This window comes from Harmonia axyridis, chromosome X (assembly GCF_914767665.1).
Source record: "Harmonia axyridis chromosome X, icHarAxyr1.1, whole genome shotgun sequence".
NCBI lineage: Eukaryota > Metazoa > Arthropoda > Insecta > Coleoptera > Coccinellidae > Harmonia > Harmonia axyridis.
This window is the reverse complement of record NC_059508.1, coordinates 13,503,833-13,525,741: the sequence shown is the minus strand read 5'-3', so window position 1 is coordinate 13,525,741 and position 21,909 is coordinate 13,503,833. Positions and strand designations below refer to the sequence as shown.

The window sequence follows — 21,909 nt, the reverse complement described above, 5'->3', positions numbered from 1 at the left end:
AATGGAAATGAGGGTGTGAAGTTAATGACCGACAGCCAATATCGAGTTGATTTTGGTATTGTTTATGGTTGCAATTGTAATGTTTTTGTGTTCTTCTCTGCTTTTTGAGCGATGCCTAGAGTGATACAAAGTGAAAATGATCGACTACTGAGTGAATTTGTCAGAGGTTGTATTATAGGATGACGTGAAGGTGGTTTTTCATTCAGAGAAACTGCTTATCGTCTTCACCGTAACCAATCCTTTGTAGTACCCACGGTGTATGGTCTAGAGAAGGTCAAGAACATCTTCGATTGATGGTGTTAAGATAACATCTTGTGCTTCCGCTGACGGATCTTCAGCAAAACTTTTGGAGTGGAGTAACTTGCCAATGGATTGGGACTACTCTTTTAGGCAGGAATTACCCAAACTGCCTGTGTTGTGATACATCAGGAGGAAATCGATAGCCTGGTTCAATCCATGCCAAAAAGGGCGTGAGAGTGTAAAATTAATAGGGAGAGTGCAACACATTTAACTTCTGTTTAATTTACTTGAAATTTTGATCAATCACTAACTTCGACTTGTTGAACGTTTCTACAAAGTTTACTCAAACAATTTAGAAGCCAGTTTGTTGCTGCGTGTTTTATGTAGTAGAGTACATTTGAATTCCATCAATGGAACTGAGTGTGTAAAGTTAATGACCGACAGCGAGGTTTAAAGTGGAGTAATCAGTATCAAATATTAAACGGCCTTAACTGCATTCCAATCTTTCGAACAAATATAATTCAGGGCTCCTCTAAATACGCCTAACGGCATTTCGCAGTGAAACTGGCTCATTCAAGATGAAACAGTAAACGGAATGGGTAATAAGTTTCAAGCGGGGATTTATTTGCTTCCAATTTGGTTGGACCTACTGAAGACGTAAACCGGCACTCAATTATGAAAGTCACGTGAACTTTCTACACGTTCAGTGTTAATTATATTTGAGCTATATCCTGAATTTTTGTATATCTCCAATTGGAAATGCTCAGTTAAAACTCGGAACTCTTCGGCGATGAGTCGGCCATAGCGAAGTTTTAACGTTTCGCGAACTAATTGAGTGAGTTCTTAATTAGTGTAATTTCCGAAATGAAACGGTCCTTCTTCGTGTTTCTATTTTGGCTGTTTTCAGTTAACTTTGTGGAGGGTAAGTTGCTGTCCATGATAAATAACATTCCCGCCGATTCTGAAATATTCATGGCAAAATTCAGTCGAATTATTTGGGATTTACCAGATTTTATTTGCCGTAACGATTTAACGTAGCGAGAAACGGCCTTATTTGTACAGGTTGTTTCAAACCCAAACATTTTTTCTACCGGTATAACCATCCAACGTTTTCATAGATTTTTTGGAGAATTAAGCCAAGACAATGACCATTTCTATGCTCTAATTAATAACCAGTAGGTCAGGATCGTACTCAGAAAATTATATTTATGATATTACATATAGAACACCTTATACATCAATTCTCTCAAAAAATAATGCACGCTTAAAAACAATGCGAAAAAAAACTATGGTCCAGTATTACACTTTTTGGTTTTTTAGTGTTGTATTTGCTACCGTTTTCGAGAAAAAAATTTCAAATAATTCTCTAGTAATCCTTAAAAAACCAAATTATTATAAAGATCCAGTCAGTAAGCTGTGATGAATAAATTAATTATACTTTTGGTTCCTAATTACCCAATATGTAGCGAAGATTAATGAAGATTTGATAAACTGGTATAATTATTACAAAAAAGAAGAACTATAGGACACTTATTGACTCCTAAATTCCAATTATCCAAGAAATCTCTCATTTTCCTTTGTACCTTCATTTAGGAACATCCTCTACATTTGAATGGACCTGTGATCTGCAGGGCACGAAATTATATTGTCAAATTCTGTGAATAAACATTTGCAGGATTTTCCTCATTTTAAATCAAACATCCTGTATATTATCAATTCATAACACGCATAAACGATCATCATATGGCGAATTCCCACAGGTTTAAATAAATAAAATAAATGTATGAAAAATCAGTCATCTCGAATGGATTTCGCTTTCAGAAGTGGTCCATTGAAATTGAATGGAAAAATATAAATATTTACAATTGTTTTTTTCAGAAAAGGGTTGGAAAACAACATTGAATATTCTATCAAATAAGCCTATTGGCAATACTGCCACACTTCGTGTTCATATTTGATGTCCATTAAATAGCGAATATACATCAAATATTTGTAAATCTACACTTGTTAATCTCTGAATATGTGTTGATCCATTTTGCAAAATGAACAAATAATTCAACAGTGGTGAGGTGCTTCATGTAGGTAGTTGGGGAAGAGACAGAAATATCATATTTTATTGAGTTACCTGATCACGATTGAATACAAAAATTTTCTGTTCAATTACAAATCACCCATTTTTCCACTTTTTTGATTTCTACCTGAAAAATTAAAGATACTTCATACCGATGCTCACTTTGAAAATATTATTTATCCGCAAGATAATCTTGTGACATTACATTTTAAATATGATTTCTGGCATATGACCGCCACGGCTGGCTCGGATGTAGTCCAATCTGGACGTCCAATTTTCGATGACTTTTTCCAACATTTGTGGCCGTATATCGGCAATAACACGGCGAATGTTGTCTTCCAAATGGTCAAGGGTTTGTGGCTTATCCACATAGACCAATGACTTTACATAGCCCCACAGAAAGTAGTCCAGCGGTGTTAAATCACAAGATCTTGGAGGCCAATTCACAGGTCCAAAACGTGAAATTAGGCGGTCACCAAGCGTGTCTTTCAATGAATCGATTGTGGCATGAGCTGTGTGACATGTTGCGCCGTCTTGTTGAAACCACAGCTTCTGGACATCATGCTTGTTCAATTCAGGAATGAAAAAGTTAGTAATCATGGCTCTATACCGATCACCATTGACTGTAACGTTCTGGCCATCATCGTTTTTGAAGAAGTACGGACCAATGATTCCACCAGCCCATAAAGCACACCAAACAGTCAGTTTTTCTGGATGTAACGGTGTTTCGACATATACTTGAGGATTAGCTTCACTCCGAATGAGGCAGTTTTGTTTGTTGACGAAGCCATTCAACCAGAAGTGCGCTTCATCGCTAAACAAAATAAAATGGACGTAGTGCGCGATACGTATTCCGCACAGAACAATTATTTTCGAAATAAAATTGCACTATTTGCAAGCGTTGTTCAGGCGTGAGTCTATTCATGATGAATTGCCAAACCAAACTGAGAACAAATTACTTGACAGCTGTTAAATCGGTGGCCATCTTGAACAGTAATGCCTAGTTAAAGTTATACCTCGAAAAAAAAACACCCTATATAATATTTGACTGTAAAAAATTTCCAAAATAACTCATCATAACATTGTATGTAGAAATCTGAAAAGTGCTTAAGGAATAACTACTGGAGATATGGAACCCACTGTTGCAGGATCCTATATATAATGCTTGAAGATTCAAATTTCAAACTTTAAAAAATAGAAAGGGTGTAGAAGAGTTTGACAATTCTATGTATATTTCAAATTTTCCATTAAAAACCCAGAATTTTGATTGGATTGAGGGTAAAGCTCTACTCAAACCATGCGTGAAAATGTCAAACAACGTTATTTAGCTTGTTAAGTAGAATCGAATCCAATCATGAACTTGGATGGGTTTTGATGAAGTTATAATTGTTAACTTTTTTCACTCGATAAACTCTATCGCGTAATCTAATTGAAATATTCGACGACCGAATTCTGGAATAAGCATTCCGCAAACAGGATTCCCCCCTATATTGAAAGAATATCGAAAGGGGAATCATCATTCCTGTCGGGAAAGTTTTCCCCAGAGTACAAGCATCAAACTTTTCCCCATTCAAAGCCTAGACTAGATACACAATCCAGTCTGTTGCAGCGGGATTTTAACAAGAAAATTCCTTCACAGATTTACTATGTGATCCCAGTACGTGTACCTTCTATCTACAAGGTGAAAATGGAAAGTTTGCCTTAAATTATGTTAGTTCGAAAACCGTGCATCCACTGTGGATCTCTTCACTAAGATTGGAAAAGTTCAAATGGATTCATTAAGGGAATAGATCTGGATGAACTTTTTTCTTTTGTGCATTCAGATATTTTATCTCATATCAATTTATCTCCGGGAGTTCATCGAATAACGAAGTTTTCATACCGGTTAATTCAGTTATTTGTTTTCCCTCAAACCAGCCTATCGCAGTTGACTCGAGAACTCCGGGAAATTCTTCGAGTGTGGTGCTGGAAACGTTAACTTCCGCTTTCGGAAGATCTATCAAATAGAAGACGAACTAATGGAACTTCTTTAAGGTGTCTCGAACAACAAGCAGGGTTTCAGCAAAAAAGTACTCCTTTAATGAGCATTTTGTCCATTTTATTGAAAGCTACGTTCCTTTCGATCAACTTGATGTATTGGCTAGCCGAAAAAGAAAATCCTCAACTCTCCTCTTTTCTCATACCTACCTGAGTATTTTAAGACTTATTCTTTTCATAACGGATCGTGCACTACTTGAATGATTCATTATTCGCATTTTGAAATTTATATTTGAATGAGAATAGTTAATTGAGAAACGTTCAATCATGCGCCATTGGTCAACAATTCGTAAAATGATTATTTGTATACGTATGATTCCGATTCTGTAAACTGTGATGCTAATCGAAGCCATCAATACGCCATCAAACTCCCAGAAGGAGCTGTTTAAATTTTAATTTTTTTTTGGTAAAACATAATTAGTATAGCAAGAAGTAAATGATTGAATTAAGAGAAAGAAATTCGTGAAGTTTTATCATGTGAACAATTTTTGTTACTTGAATATTGAAGTCGGTTCTTGCATTTCACAACAAACTAGCTGTTCGAGGAGATGTTTAGTAGTTGTTAAAATGCCTAGATAACGTGTAAGCAGAATTTATCGCCAGCTAAGTGAATATGAAATAGGTAGAATTATTGGTCTACGGGAGGAGGGGTTGTCATTTCCAGAAATCGCTAACTGTACAAACATAAAATCCAACGACTCTTATGAGATGTTGTCAAGCATGGTTTGATAATGCCCAAAATCGAAAAAGAGTAGGCACCGAACGTCGAAGGGGCACAAATGAAGTTCAAGATCGACGTCTAAGACTTATGGCCTTAAGAAACAGATTTGCGACAACTCGATCTTTGGCTGATGAGTGGTTAGGAGAACAAGGCCATCCTGTAACTGTCCTAACGGTTTCAAGCCGGATAAGGGCTTTTGGACTGCAGCATTATCGACCCCATCTTGTGTTACCTCTGACGCTTGAGTATAGCCGGAAATGATTACAGTGATGCAGAGAACGTCAACATTGGAATGTGGAATGGCATCAGGTCGTCTTTTATGATGAATCTCAATTCTCCTTGGGTGCACATGATGGCCGAAGAAGGTTTAGACGACGTCGGGGAGAAAGACGTGAACCTCAGTTTAATGTTGAGTGTCATGTACACCGGACAGCAGACGTCATTGTATAGGGTGCTATTACACATGCAAGTACGTCATCTTAAATCTTTATTCGAGGTAGCATGACAGAGCTGCGTTACCTTCGAGAAATAGTGGAGCCATATGTTCTCCCTTACCTTAACCGGCTCGAGAATCCAATATTTCTGCAATATAATGCCAGACCTCATGTTGCCAGAGTTAGTTTGAACTTTTTCGAAGTGACCCATGTGAATCTTTTGCCATGGCCGACCAGATTCCTCGATCTTTCGCCCATAGAGCATGTTTGGAACATCATGGGAATAAGGCTTGGAAATTTACCCCAGCGCCCACGGACTTTGAGGCATGAAGTACAGGTAGCTTGGGATAGAATCCCTCAACAAGAAATAGACCATCTTATTGCATCAATGCCGAGACGTGTTGGGGAGTGTATAGATAATCGCGGTTGACAAACACATTATTAACAAATTTATTGAAAAAATTGCAAACCGTTTTTTTCTCTAAATATCAATCATTTACTCCTTAATATCTATGTTTTACTAGAAATGAATTAAAATTTGAATAGCTCCTTCTGGGTGTTGCAGTTTCTTCGTCAGTTGATATTTATTATTCAATCTTGATTCCTTTTCGATCAGTGTTGATTTCGTATAATCGTATAAATTCTGGTAGCAAACAGATTAAACCGAAAGCAGGGTTGCAATCCAGAAAAAGGCCATTAGCGTGTAGTCATATTATCACCGTTGAGTCTTCTAGTATTATTTTATTCGGCATTTTATTGCTGTTGCTACAATATTACCATTTCACGAGTTCGTTGCATAAAGAAGAAATTATACTATGGGGATACGCCGAAGTGCAGTGAGAGAAAATAAAAACATTTTCGGTTATTTATAGCGTTTTGTAATCATACTTCGGCCGTTCTGCAATGCAAGAAGACAGCGGTTTTTAGGATCCATTTCACGACTAATAAAGTTCTAGCTGCGTATAATTTTTCAAGGAAATTTTAGGATTTTTCAGAATGATTTATGTCGCCATTTTTCTACGCGGTCACTTAGTCGGAAGCTATTAACCATCACAACTTTTGAAATCACAAAGATATCACGAATTTCGTAGTTCATTCCACAGCATTCCTGAAGAGGAGCCTCGTAAGGAAAACATTATTAGGTTGTTTGGTATGAATCATTTTGGAACATCCACAACTATCTCGGCACAATATCAGACACTGTGGTTAATACATTTTTTTCTTTAGACAAATTCAATGAAGGAAAGACTTTCACGTAGATATTTGGATCATATTTACAGAAATATTGTTCACAGAGACAATTTGTCAGAAACTGAACGCGTCTTTGTGAAGTAGCGATGCCACCTCTTCTCGGAGTAGATATCTCAAGAACTTCTTTTGTAATAATGTACATCCATTGATTTCCCTTAGAATGTAATCGTTTTTATATATAAAGGGTGTTTTTTTAGAGCCATAGAACTTTAAATTGCAATAAAACAACGATGGATTATTCGATTGACATGAATTTCATTTATCCGCAAGATACTCTTGTGGCATTACATTTTTAATTTGATTTTTGGCATATGACCGCCACGCCTGGTTCGGATGTCCTCCAAATTGGACGTACAATTTTCGATGACTTTTTCCAACATTTGTGGCCGTATAGCTGCAATAACACGGCGAATGTTGTCTTCCAAATGGTCAAGGCTTTGAGGCTTATCCGCATAGACCAATGACTTTACATAGCCCCACAGGAAGTAGTCTAACGGTGTTAAATCACAAGATCTTGGAGGCCAATTCACAGGTCCAAAACGTGAAATTAGACGGTCATCAAACGTGTCTTTCAATAAATCGATTGTGGCACGAGCTGTGTGACATGTTGCGCCGTCTTGTTGGAACCACAGCTCCTGGACATCATGGTTGTTTAATTCAGGAATGAAAAAGTTAGTTATCATGGCACTATACGGATCACCATTGACTGTAACGTTCTGGCCACCATCGTTTTTGAAAAAGTACGGACCAATGATTCCACCAGCCCATAAAGCGCACCAAAGAGTCATTTATTCTGGATGTAGCGGTGTTTCGACATACACTTGAGGATAAGCTTCACTCCAAATGCGGCAGTTTTGTTTGTTGACGTAGCCATTCAACCAGAAGTGCGCTTCATCGCTAAACAAAATAAAATCGACGTAGTGCGCGATACGTATTCCGCACAGAACCATTATTTTCGAAATAAAATTGCACAATTTGCAAGCGTTGTTCATGATAAATTGTCAAACCAAATTGAGAATAAATCACTTGACAGCTGTTAAATCGGTCGCCATCTTGAACAGTAATGCCAACTTAAAGTTATATACCTCGAAAAAAAACACCCGTTAGTTTGTTTGTCAGTTAGTATATAAAATAAAACCTCTAGAATTGAATTAAAAAAACAAGTTGCAATATACGACGAACAACGAATAATCCTGAATCGAAACTGTTTTCCAAAAAAAGATTCGATACAAATTAACGAATGGATCCTTCTGTCTAGTCATAACAAGTCATCAAATTTATTCGTAGACTTAATCGAAACGCCAGCATCGAAAATTTGAAATCGGAATTTTCTGTTTCATTATGTCGAAGCTCTGGATATTCCGTGATAATTCTCGCGAAATTCACCAATCATTTCAACGGTTATTATGGGTGTTATTTCGGTAAGGAAGTGGAAGTTGTTTTCTTGTTCGATATCTGCTGACTCAGCGGAATTTATGAATGAAAACTGCTCATTTCCCTTTTCCCCAAGTCTGTATAATTTGCGTTGCGTGAACAGCGCCCTCCCAACTTTCGGGAATGATTAGAATGTAACCGGATTGGATTTGATTGCTTTCAGGATTCCCAAAGTTTGGCGCTCGACATCAGGACCCAGATAAGAAGACCGGGAATCAATCAGCTTGGCAAACGACAGGAATGGCGGAACTGTATGAAATGAACATATTCTACGACCCCAAGAGCCACTCTACGTTCCGAGTAACTTCAATCGAGAATAGCCTGATAAATCCGATGGAATTGAGTGACCAATCACTCACCAAATCCGGGAAAATTCTTCGAAGAATTGGATACCGAGCCAACGGTTGTAGTTGTCAAGAGCTGACATGCGGCTGCTGTCTTGGGATTAACATGGATCAATTCAATTTCAATAGGGAAGGTAATTTCGTCTCAAAAATCTGAATTCCCATGTGTAGGCCACTGTAGGCTTTTTCTCTCAACCGACCCGGTTTGCCTGATATGTAATAGGGTTTTACGTTTATTGATGTTGCATGTCCTGCGAAGGAGATTTCGCTGTCTCCTGTTTGTTAACGGTTTCGCCTATCCTTTAGATTGATCCCTTCAATTAATCGATTCTCCATCCGACGATCGTTTGCTTCATCCACTTTGGTTTTTTCCTATTTCTTTCCTCGTTTACCGGCTTAAGCCGCAGTGAATTTTCACTATATATCAACATCTGTCTCCATTTTTGTTCTTTGGAAAAACGATCCTCAATCGGATATACTTTATTCTCATGATAACATTTCGAATTGTCTAGATTTCAATTGATATCAATACATAATTTTATATTAGGAATAACTAATAAAAACAAATCGTTGTTTTTGATTTGTGTTTATTTTAATTAGTTTTATCAAATACGAACTTCTTCATATGTTTGGAAACTTCTATCTCAAATTCTAAAACTGAAATCTTTCCTTTTTCAATCTCTCTAGCAATACTTTTCAATTTACTGCATTCATTATAACATTTATACAACTTCTGGACCCTTTTCTACTATTTTGGTTCAAAAAATCTATAACAATGCAGTATTGGCAAAGATATGTCTCGATAGAGTAGATGCAAGGAGCAGAGAAAAAAATCCCATTAGATAAAGATAGTATGCGAGATCATTTGAAAAATTCCTTCTCTAACAACTCAACAATCTACCAAAAGAAGTCCAGTGGATTCAAATCCGGTGTCTTTGCCGGCTAGGGTATAGTATCTCTAATGCAATGATCTGTACAGGAAAATTCTAACTCTGCAAAAGACTCTGAGGATGAGCTAAGTGGAAATAAAACTACAACTCCTCTTGTTTCTACTTGGACTTTCACTATATGCGGCAGGGTTGAGGAAAAATGTTTAAATTTTTGTTATTTTTGTATTGTTTCAGTATTTGATTCTCCTTTTTTGGTACAACAATATTCCAAACGTCACTCAAATTGGAAGCTCAGAAACTTCTATATAAAATAATTTATTATTCATTTTAGGATGCATGAACTTTACCTACTTACCAGAAGATTTCGCCATCCATATGAACATGATCATGAACAACGAATCAATATATCAAAACTCAATATCAGGTAGGTAATCGAATGAATCACAAGATGCTAATTTTATTGATGCTCATTAATTATATTCATTAATTATACACCCCTCAGGTATTTACAATTTACTCGAGGTTTTGTTACTGTGTCCCATCTTCACTTCAAGCGCAGCAAAATTAATTAGAATTACAGAATTTTAATAACAAGACCTTGAGGCCATATGTAAATTTGAGTTTCAGAAGAGATATTTCCTAGATTCCATTAAAAAGACGTTGTCTCAAGACTTTATGCCTCTGATTCTTCGTTTTTTTTTCTCTTTCTAAAAGGGATGCAAAAAAATGGATGCATTGAATGTGGTCCATCCTGTACTAAGTATACAGTAAACAATGCGGTAATCTGGTCTGGAGTAGATTCTACATTCAATATTCAATGAAAAATATTGATGCGATAAATCGACGAAAAAATATTTTCTTCCACCAAGACAAATCGATGAAAACTATGGTTGAAGTGAACCAATTGCGCTTGATGGATGTTTGGCTACCCAGTTCATTCTCCAGATAAAGATGTCAGTAACGTGTCAGTCATTTTAATTGGTATTTTCTTTGCTTATTTGTGTTTCAACAACAACTTTTATACAGGATGTTTCATTTAAATATACAATAGTTTATTTCACTGATTATGTGGAATTATTCTATAATCTATCTATTAGGAAAATCTTTCTACGAGGTGAATCTATCAAGAAGATAAATCTACCAACAAGGTAGATCTATCAACGAGATAGATCTACCAACAAGGTAGATCTATCAACAAAGTGAATCTACCTACAAGGTAGATCTACCGACAAAGTAGATCTTCCTACATGGTATCAACATGGATCTATCAATAAGATAGATCTACAAACAAAGTAGATCTATCAACAAGATAGATCTACCAACAAGGTGAATCTACCTACAAGGTAGATCCACCCACAAAGTAGATCTTCCTACATGGTATCAACATGGATCTATCAACAAGACAGATCTACAAACAAGGTAGATCTATCAACAAGATAGGTCTACCAACAAGGTGAATCTACCTACAAGGTAGATCCACCTACAAAATAGATCTTCTACACGGTATCAACATGGATCTATCAACAAGATAGATCTATCAACAAGATAGATCTACCAACAAGGTAGACCTATCGACAAGGTGAATCTATCTACAAAGTAGATCTTCCTGCATGGTAGATCTACCTACAAAGTAGATCGTCCTACGCGGTAGATCATTTCAATTCTGAGAATCCAGTTCAATTTTTCTTCTCTGTGTTTGACCCTTTTTCTTTTCAGGTATAAGCTTTTGTATGTAATCTGGAAATGAACTATCTATCATTTTCTCTATTGAAGGCAATTTTTTCGTTGGAATAGTTGTAAAACCAACACCAGGCTGGTGGTTAACATCCTGTATTTATTTTCCACGAAGCAGCCTGTATGTAGGATCCGGGAAATTGTCAGTACGAGTAAATAACATCGAATAGCGTGAGCGTATCCAAAGGAATACGCGAATCAATCCTAGAATATCCAGGCTAATACTCATAGTAACTTCGTAGCTTGTGCAAATATTATTCATGCCATATATGTGTATTTCTTTTCAATTTCCCCATCTACGGGTGAAATTCAAATTGAAGAGACATTACAAAGGAAGCACTCCAGGACGAAGGCTATTTGCCGTTTCGCGAATGGTGAAAGAGAAGATATTAAAATTCATACGAATGTCCGCCATATTATCCAGATCCTCTGGGGGAACTACCTGTTTACGTTTTCTTTCGAATTGGTCTGTGAGCTTTTGTATGGCCAGACGCGTTATTTTGAGAGCAGTCCATTGCTCCGTGGAAAAATAGTTTCAAATGGCTCGCTCGATGAATACAGACGGAATCCTCTCAGGTATCATGAACAAGATACGATTGATTCTCTCTTTTTTTCCATTTGTCCGTAGAGAGCAGATGGATGAAGCCTTGTCACTACGAGAATATTAAAATGACAAACCAATAAAAGAAATATTACACGGAGTTGGAAATTTTTAGCAGTTGTGTTATCGCTTTTTCATTTGAAATTCTCACTATTGAAAATAACCAGGAGCTATGTACAGGATGGGCAAATTTAGATGTTTTAGCACTACAACTTTTAAACCAGAGAGATGGACGAAATCTGATACCCCATTCTTGGTCTCTTTTTCTGAGAAACTAACAAAGGTGTATTCATTTTTGGCCACCTTCTTTTGTTTTCGAGTTATAAGCGCAAATTGTAAAAATGACGAAATCGAAAAAACATTTTATCTCCACTAATACTGATGATAGAGCTCTGAAATTAAAACATTATACAGGCACTTTTCTACGTAGAATCCAGTGACGTGCTCGTCTTTTCAACAGTGTTTCTAATTACGGAGCTATGACCCAAAGCAAATCTGGAAAAATTGAGCTTTCAAAAAATGGCACAGAAATTTAGTGTTCCCATTTGAAAAAACATAACTTTGGGTTATAGCCTCGTAATTAAAAACCCTGTTGAGAAGACTAGCATGCCACTGAATTCTACGCAAAAAACTGCCTGCATAATGTTTTAATTTCAGAGCTCTATCATCAGTTTTAGCGAAGATAAAAATATTTTTCGATATCGCCATTTTTCCAATCTTCCCCTATAACTCGAAAACAAAAGGAGGTGGCCAAAAATGAATACTACTCTTGTTTGTGTCTCTGAAAAAGAGAACGAGAATGGGTTATCAGATTTTGTCTATCTCCCCTGGTTTAAAAGTTGTAGTGCTAAAACTTGCCCACCCTGTACAACTGATGTCTCTTTTGGAAACGCAAATATTGGCAGCAAAATAATGTTAAAAGGTCAAACAGTCGTATAATCTTCTTGTATTCAAGTGTGGAGAGGACTGAGAATTTTCCAGTTGAATAATCAATCTAGTGGAATGTTGGTGAGCGCATATCAATAATCCGATAACAGATTAATAACGTACAATGTTTGGAAGGCTTTATGTCAGATCGATGTACCGGATTAACTAAATGATAGCCTTCCGAAACGACAATACATTAATCCAATGATGTTAGAAATTGTTTGAATATGAGCATGAGATTAAAGCTTCCATGCACATAAGGATCAGTATTAAGAATGATTAGTTACAAATGAGAAAACTAAATTATAGGATTTAAAGCAATTCTGATTGTGAATTTCATTATTGTTTCGTCTAGTGCTGAAGGCATCTTTTTTAAGAATATGAGAAACGAGAGTTTGATCCCTGAAAGAAATATTTCAGTTTTGGTCCAACTATTCACCGTTGAGTAAGCAGTTTTACTTATATTTGGTAGGATTGGTGGTGAAGACAATATACTTCTAATTTAAAGGCCATTAATTCAAGTCTTAGACTGGGAAAGATATCTTTAGCCTTTAAAGGACATTCTAACCATTCGCTGATGAGCAAACTTCTAATAAGGAATAACAGGTCTATGTGCAAAGTGACGATGGAATAAACTTAGAACGCCCACACATAAAACAATTGATTCCTATAATAGGTATTACATGCTTTTAATAAACTAAGTATGAAGAGCATTAGGCAAAAATATGTTAGAAATCGTTTTGATCTATTCTTGGTATTTTTTAGCTAAGAATCCACCACCATTGTGTCTACCACTAGCCATACCAGGAGTGCCAATTTCCATACCAATTGATTTTTGTGCCAGAGTCTATGATATCTACACACAAGATCAGAATATGCACATGTGCTTCGACTTAGAGGCCCGTTTTTCTCAAGCGGACATTTTGGTTCTTCATTTCGACTGTATGGTGATTGGAGGCCAAGGAATAGTGTCTTTAAGACCAGGAGATCCAATTCCCTCCACGACTACAATGGGAGCTGTCTCATCGACTACAATGGGAGCTGTGGACGCTGACTATGATACCATATACGAGAAGAAAATAGAAGTTTAATTTGATTATTTAGTTGAATTAATATTGCGCTGATCTTCATGGTACGCTCATCCCTAGAAATTCGATGCAACCACTTGATAGTAGACTTTTTTCCCTTCATTGTTCCTGCGCATCTTACTGCAGTTTTGAAATATTCATTTCAAAATTTAGTAAAATTCTGAACCATTTTTCAGACTTTTGACTGCATTGTGTGAGGAATATCAAATTTAGACAGGGATGCTCTCTATCATAGCTATGTACACTTCGAGTGGCAACTGAAGATCTCTATGTGTTTAAATCGTTAACTTATTTATTATTTATTTATTTTCTTTATTTTATTCTTCAGTGTAACTTTTTTGTAGTCCGAGGAGAAGACAGACAAACGGGTTGAGTGTAGTATTTGCTTATGTGATATGTATACTTTTCCAGTGAAAATAGTCGGTCATTATTATTATTTCTTTTATTCGTTGTTGTTAGTGCTTTTTTTTCACTCAATAAAGATTATTATTATTTTTATTGAGTTTCGCAAAATATATGATATTTTCATTACTAATCGAACCCTAATAGACAAATTATTATTATGATTGTTTGAAATTCAAACTTTTAAATCCCTACTTTATAATTCTGAATGGTAGGCTCATAATTCGTAAATGTAATCAACAAATCTCATCGAGTATTAAGGCAAAAAGGTGTGATTTCTGACAGGGTTCAAATCAGAACTCGACAAAGTTGTTATGGCCAATCAGCCAAAGTTCACATTTCGATTTCGTCGAGACAAGGGCTTTGGAAGAAAGTTTTTGCATAATATAAATTTAAAACGAAAAGTTCTGTAATATGGTTCACCCAAAAGTTCACGATTGGCTAAAAAGTAGTTCTGCTTCCTAATCCGGAAAAATCGAATATGTTTGTTTATCAACTCACCCTGTATTTTCAAACCTTGTGCAGATAGATGACATTTTGAGAAGTAGAATCTTTTAAATGATCAACTTCTTTCAGAAAATGAACTCGAGTTTTTGTTTTAATACTGAAGGCTTTTCTAATTCAGAGAACAAATCTGCTTTCACGTTTTTTTTTGCACGGGGATGGAATATATCTATATTCAAGAGGTGCTTTGGTGGACCTGGAAAGGACAGAATTTCAATTCAAATTCAATGACGTTATTTCGTTAGATGTGGGAGCAAAATTACTGGCGGATACAGAGATCTTTTCCGTTGAATTATTTTTCAGGTGACATTTCAGCCAGTCATGCAACGAAAGTTCGTGTCACAGGTTTCTGACGGTTCAATGAACATACAACCAAACACCTTTGCACTTATTAGGGCGTGTACCTTGTAACTGAACGTTTTGCCCGTTCATTTCAAGGGTTTTCAGCAGGAAATGGTTTTAAGATATTTAATGAAATTCGAATTAGAGTAGATATACTTGATGAAAGTTGTTTTTTCATTTTTGATACCTCATGCGGAATTCCCTGAAAAAATTATATGAATTTGAGTATGAACAAGAGAACAAACTCCTAATTTCTCAAGTCAGTGTTTTTCTCCTTTTCTTTTGGACGATATGATGACTCTTCGTAGGAAATTCTGAATAATGGAAACATACTACAGAAAAAACAAACAAAATTGCAGTTCAATTTCCCTATAAAAATCGTTCTATCTCCTAAATTATTCGTCACAGACCCCTCAAATAAAAACGTTTTTCAAACTTCAAGTTACGCTCTAAAACATACTGAGGTTTCAAGGGCGTAGCTTACGTGCAGGAGAAGTTGCAGCCTCGGGAATATTATTCATTTTTTTTCGAAAATTACTGGAATGCTGATAAGTGATTTAATACTTGGTTTTTCCACCCCTTGCGTTAATTACAGCTCGGCAACGACGGTAAATACTGAAAATGAGTGATTTTAAAATGTTCTGATCTAATCCTTCCCAGATTTCCCTGAGTTGGATTCCTAAGTCATTAAGAGTAGCTGGATGATTTTCTGAACTTCTCAGCCTTCTATTGAGGTTGTCCCAAACCTGCTCAATCGGATTGAGATCTGGACTTCTTGCTGGCCATTCCATTCGAGAGACTTCAACTTCTTCAAGGTACACCTGAACGATGCGCGCACGATGGGGTCTGGCATTATCGTCCATAAAAATGCAATTTTCACTAATGTATGGTGCAAATGGCACTACATGCTCTTCGAGAATGTTCCTTATATACCTATCAGCATTCATAGCTCCATTATCAACGACCACTAGGTCTGTGCGAGCAGTCAAAGATATTCCACCCCATACCATAATCCTCCCCCGAAACCAGTAGTATTCAGGAAATTGCACTGAGTATATCTTTCATGTGGACGTTTGTATACAAGGGAACGTCGATCACAATGGTAGAGGCAGAATCTAGACTCATCTGTGAAGAGAACTCTTTCCCAATCAGCCTCTTCCCAATGGATATGCTCTCTCGCAAAATCCAAACGCTCCCTTCGATGGGCTGGGGTAAGAGCTGGGCCTTTTGCCGCGACACGAGGCCTTAAATCATATTCTCTGAGGCGATTTCTTATTGTCTGAGTGCTAATTTGCACCCCATGAGTTTGCTCAAGTTGATTTTGAAGGAGGCGAGCGGTTGCAAACCGTTGTCTCAACGAAGAAACTCTCAAGTAACGTTCTTGAATGGCAGTTGTTACCCGTGGTCTACCCTGTCCTGGTCTTCGGACATTCATACCTGTCTCCCTGAATCGCTGCAACATTCTGGACACACTTGTATGGGAAACTCCAAACCTTTCTGCAATTCTTGTGTATGTCCACCCTTCTTCTCGCAAAACTACCGCTTGGGCACATTCCTCTTGGGTCAAATTGCGTGTTTCGCGTTGCATAGCGATCGAGTGTAGAAAATCAAACGAAAGAAAAACTATTGATCACTAGAATTGATCGAGAACAACTGATTTCAGAATGGAGGCAATACATTCAAAATCTGATAATCTTTTTTTATTCCTGCTGGGAAAAAAACATCTGTATTGAAGAAAAACGTTGAAAGTGGATAACATATGCATGCATAATTCTGATAAAAATAATTATCAATGAGAACACCTTCAGTTGTAGAATAAATTTGAGATTTCCATTATGTGCGTTAATTTTTTTTTCGCAGTGTATATCACCGCATTTCCGTGTGTTGGTGAATTTGAAGTCCAGTTTTATCCATCAAATCGAAGCTCCAACTGGGATTGCCGAACAAGGGCTATCAGACATAATAATCCGTTATTGTATGGAAAGGACTTATCCAAGGATTTTGGACGTAAGGCTTCAGGAGAGATCTCTCTACACGCATCCGGTCGAAAGCTATTGCAGTAGAATGGAATTGTCTGCTGGTCTGAATTCATGGCCTAGCACGCAGCTTAATTCTTAATACTTCTATGACTGCCGATAAATTATAGCCAGAATAGGGAGGGGGGGATAATCTATAAGGAGAGTTCGAGAGATACTACAAGATGTTTCACGTGGAAAAAAGTTTACGATATTGTTTGTCAAACGGTTATGTTTATCGAGTGAACTGAGGTCTCACTCGAGAATAATCGGCTTACTATTCTGTCTAGCGTTGAAAGGAAAATAGCGAATATACAAAGAATATTCTTTTCAACAATGTTTTTCTCCCCATGGTTACCAGACTCCTTCAGTAGCCACATATTGGTCTCAAGAAAATAAATATTTGACCCCTTATTAAGGACGTAATATACTGAAACAATGGAATATATGGACTAGTTCTTTTTGTGAGATAATGTTGTGAGACCTTTTGTAATTGCTGGCCATTTGAATGAGAAACAGGTGTTTTTTTCATTGAGCATTAATACTTATAAAACGTATATCCACAACAAGCAAAATTCCAAAATGAACCACAAACTCTTTTCCCTTAGAAAACATTTACTAAATTTGGATCATAATGAACAGAAGCACACATAAAAATAACATGCCTACAAAGATTCACAAAAAATACCGCCTGACAATTTTGAATTGCTAACAAGGAAAAAAATGAAAATGATTCCGTGATGAATGACATCCTTGTTTTTCTTTCGATGCACTGAGTAAGGAAATTCAAAATACCTTTCTGGAACAAATGCGTTCTGCATTATACATATTATATTTTTGAAATTATGGTTTGCTATTAGTTTAATCTTTCATGATTAGAGCGATTATAATTACTTTTGGGAGCTACCTATTCTGCTGAGCTATTTATGTAATCCCCAAAACGACAAAAAAATAATAATAAAGAACAAAAAAACAATAAAAAATGAAGAAAAGAAGAAATAAACAAAAAAAAACATAATAAAGAACTAAAAACAATGAAAAAATAAAAAACAATTGAAAAAAGAAGAAAAAAAAAACAAAAAAGAAGAAATGAAGGGGAAAAATGATACAATGTTTATGTTCTCTGGTGCCATGAGATATTTTGCTGAACAATTTTTCAATAATTCGAAAATAAATCAGATTTTCGTTGTAGGCAAAATGTCCAATGTCATAAATGCCTTCTATTATGAATGAAAAGCCACAAAGTCCAATGAAACGACAATAAATGAGTGCATTTTGTTATTATTCAAAATGCAATCAAGTCTACTTCGATTATTATAAATTGAATCTCTTTAGGCGGCTCCTTCAGTGGTTTTGTTTTTCAAATTTATTGTTTCTCAGTAGGTTGATTGAAAAAAAATATCAGATTCTTGATTATTCTCCATAAGATTTAAAACACGTCACACAATTACGCTTTTGAATCGATAATTTGCCAAACAGTCCGAATTAGTAATTAAGCATAGTATAAGATCTCATTTGAAACGTCCGTTCTAAAAACAAACGGCAGCATCAACATACAATTCTGTTTCGATATTAGTCTACAACAACGATTCTAAATTAGATTTATCTCAATATTCCTATTGGTAATGAGCAGTACCAGAAGTAGAAGGTTCATCGTCAAAATTTGTTTGAGTATTGCGCACTTCGGGCTCTGAAAAACTTTGGCTACGCTCTTGAACATGGAGATAATAATGTTACCGTGAAAACTTCTCAAAATAAAAATATGAGAATACATCTCTCATTTCCTAACTCAGAATTTCAATATTTTAGTTCTAATCATTTCGAACAGGCCTATGTATAACTGCCTTTACTCAAAGCGATGTTGAAAAGGAAATCAAAGCAAGATGTATCGTTGACAAAACTGTTGGTCATATTTTTAAATGAATGAAAAGTTCAAATTGAGGAATGAATGGTGAAGTAATTATAAAGAAGGCGTACATGAAAACAATTAAGATCGAATAAGTCTAAGCTCGTGCTTTTCAATCATCTCAGCAAGACTTCTAAATGAATTTGAACGCAATGAAAAAAATAAGAAAACTCCTGATCTTGCGTAAATTCGCGCAAAACAAGATAACGAAGTGCGAATATTATTATTTGACGAAGATGGGGACAGTAATATAGGCAGATCTGAAATAATTATCTGTACAAATGTAGGTGGCTCAAACATCACCTCCTCACCATCTCATCCTATGATTACCAGGGGGATTTGAGGTCGAAATTCTCAGATTATTATCATTTATACTGAACCTAATTAATTCGAGTGTTTTATGATTCAATTTGTAGCAAGTTTTCGAATCAATTAAGGTATACATGAGAGTGCCGGAAGCTGAAATTAACACTAGCGTTTCAACATCGCGGATTTCGTGAATCTTTATTTGGATTTTGGTATTTGAAGAGGACTGTTTGAACAAGATAACTCACGTTTGAAGTTGGCACATACATTTTTCGTGTCAACAATGTTGGGAATGACGATTTGGGGAAATATGAAACGCAATTTTCGACTTTTACCAACCGAAAAAACAGTTAAAAGAAGTGGGAACATCAGGATTGATAAATACATTTTTTCAAGCTTCCAATTTATTGGTTTTCCTTATGAGCCTGAACACACAGGTCAACACTGCTCGATATTTTGGGCTATAAGAATAATTCAGATTTTGACAGATACGACAGAATTCCTAAAAAAATGAGAATCGCAGTTGTAACACCAGTAGTCAAGGAAGGAAGTTCCTTAGATTGTTAAAATCATAGTCCAATTTCCGTATTACCTGCATAACTCCCAGCACAGTTTGAGACAAAAAAAATTAACAATTACAGCAATGTTCGATATATTCGAGTCAGCTCAACAAGACGATGCAGTGTTAGTGTTTGTAACGGGTGTTTTTTTTTCGAGATATATAACTTTAAATTGGCATTTCTGTTCAAGATAGCAACCGATTCAACAGCTGTTAAGTGACTTATTCTCAGTTTGGTTTGGCAATTCATCATGAATGGACTCACGCTTGCAAATAGTGCAATTTTATTTCGAAAATAATGGTTCTGTGCGGAATACGTATCGCGCACTACGTCCATTACCGATGAAGCGCACTTCTGGTTGAATGGCTACGTCAACAAACAAAACTGCCTCATTTGGAGTGAAGCTAATCCTCAAGTGTATGTCGAAACACCGTTACATCCAGAAAAACTGACTGTTTGATGCGCTTTATGGGCTGGTCGAATCATTGGTCCGTACTTCTTCAAAAACGATGATGGCCAGAACGTTACAGTCAATGGTGATCGGTATACAGCCATGATTACAAACTTTTTCATTTCTGAATTGAACAACCATGATGTCTAGGAGCTGTGGTTCCAACAAGACGGCGCAACATGTCACACAGCTCATGCTCATATTTAAAATTTAATGCCACAAGATTATCTTGCGGATAAATAAAATTCAATGTCAAATGTCAATCGAATAATCCATCGTTGTTTTATTGCAATTTAAAGTTCTATAGCTCTAAAAAAAAAAAACAGCTTTCAGATTTGAGCAAGACGTTCAACTTTTTCTGTCACGAAATCTAGTGAATTCTATTTGAGAGACATATGTCAAGCAGTAAAGTTCAATCATGTCGTCACTGATCTGAAGAAGATCAAGATTGGGGTGACACAAGGGCCAATCTTTGGAACTATTATGTTCATAGACTTCATGAATGATATAGAAACGAATTTTAAGTCAGATGAAAAATGCATTCATGCAGACGATATGAAAAGTTGAAGATCTTTTATTGGGAAATATTATTTGTAACATCAATGAATTGACTGAATTTCTAAAATGTTCTGAAATGTTTCTTGTTCATGGGATAAATTCGTCTTATATTTATAGAATAGTAGAAATATTCAGTTTTCAATCACTTTGTGTTGATATACCATGTGAAACTTTGGCGGCAAAAATTATTTGTCGGCTATTTTACTATGTATGTATGTAGACTCCAATGAATGACGAGCTCTCGAAAGATTCTAATTTCAAGTTAGTCTTTTCCCAATTGATAGACACTATGTGAAAGCAATATTTCGCTGTGTGGTGTTTCCTACATACTACGAGGTTGACAGATAGCTTTCTATTAAGTTCGAACTGAAAGCATACAATCTATCACACTTCGTCCGATAGTTCCTCATAGGAAACCTGTCTGAATAAATTAGAAATTTGGCCGTTTCACGTTTATGCCCGTTGCCAAAGTAGTTTCACGTTGATTACACATACACTATACGTTTCCATTACAAACCCCTAACAGCATATCTGTCGCCAGTTTTAGCGTGGAGGAATATCGAATTGAATGCACTGCCAAATCCTGTATGAATTCCAAGCCTTTGTAGTAGCGTCTCATACTTCAAAGGTGATGAGTGATATTCGATGCAAATGTAATTTGGAGCACCTGGTATAATGTAATCATCCACCGGAACGATTTGTAGATATCTGAAAGGACTTTGCACCTGTCGCACCTCTGGAGAAATATCGTTTTTGCCTTGTTAAGGATATCTTCTCGTTATCCTTATATTCACCTGCACCTCCATCATTACCATAGAAACTGACAATGTTTGAATTATTGTGATTTAGCGCTAGAGGAAAATGGATGGCACATCGTCAGCTCCCTTTTCAAGAAACGAAAAAAAAATTAAAAACCGCACGTCGTTCATTATACCTACCTTCCATTTTCGAATTGAAATTTTCCATTGTTATGGAACCAATTTAACTTCCAGATTTTAGATGCTATCCTAACACTTCACTACAGTCCAGGACCTGACAGACAAAAACATATTACTCCTTGAAAAATCGACTTTATTTGTCAACATAGGCACCT

The 21,909-nt window shown here is 36.2% G+C and overlaps 1 protein-coding gene across 1 annotated transcript; it reads left to right on the top strand.

The window, feature by feature from the left end:
- The first annotated feature begins 835 nt into the window (after positions 1–835).
- On the top strand, positions 836–14,268 carry LOC123685896. Its single transcript, XM_045625752.1, has 4 exons — positions 836–1,162; positions 8,352–8,666; positions 9,754–9,846; positions 13,450–14,268. The coding sequence occupies exons 1-4, from the start codon at positions 1,105–1,107 to the stop codon at positions 13,773–13,775; spliced, it is 792 nt and encodes a 263-aa protein (XP_045481708.1). The 5' UTR covers positions 836–1,104; the 3' UTR covers positions 13,776–14,268.
- The last annotated feature ends 7,641 nt before the right edge of the window (positions 14,269–21,909 follow it).

Excerpts from the sequence above, each read along its gene's own strand:
- LOC123685896 (XM_045625752.1), top strand. The coding sequence starts at position 1,105 with ATGAAACGGTCCTTCTTCGTGTTTCTATTTTGGCTGTTTTCAGTTAAC. Across the intron at positions 8,667-9,753 it reads ATTCAATTTCAATAGGGAAG|GATGCATGAACTTTACCTAC; the intron begins GTAATTTCGTCT and ends TATTCATTTTAG. Across the intron at positions 9,847-13,449 it reads ATATCAAAACTCAATATCAG|CTAAGAATCCACCACCATTG; the intron begins GTAGGTAATCGA and ends GGTATTTTTTAG.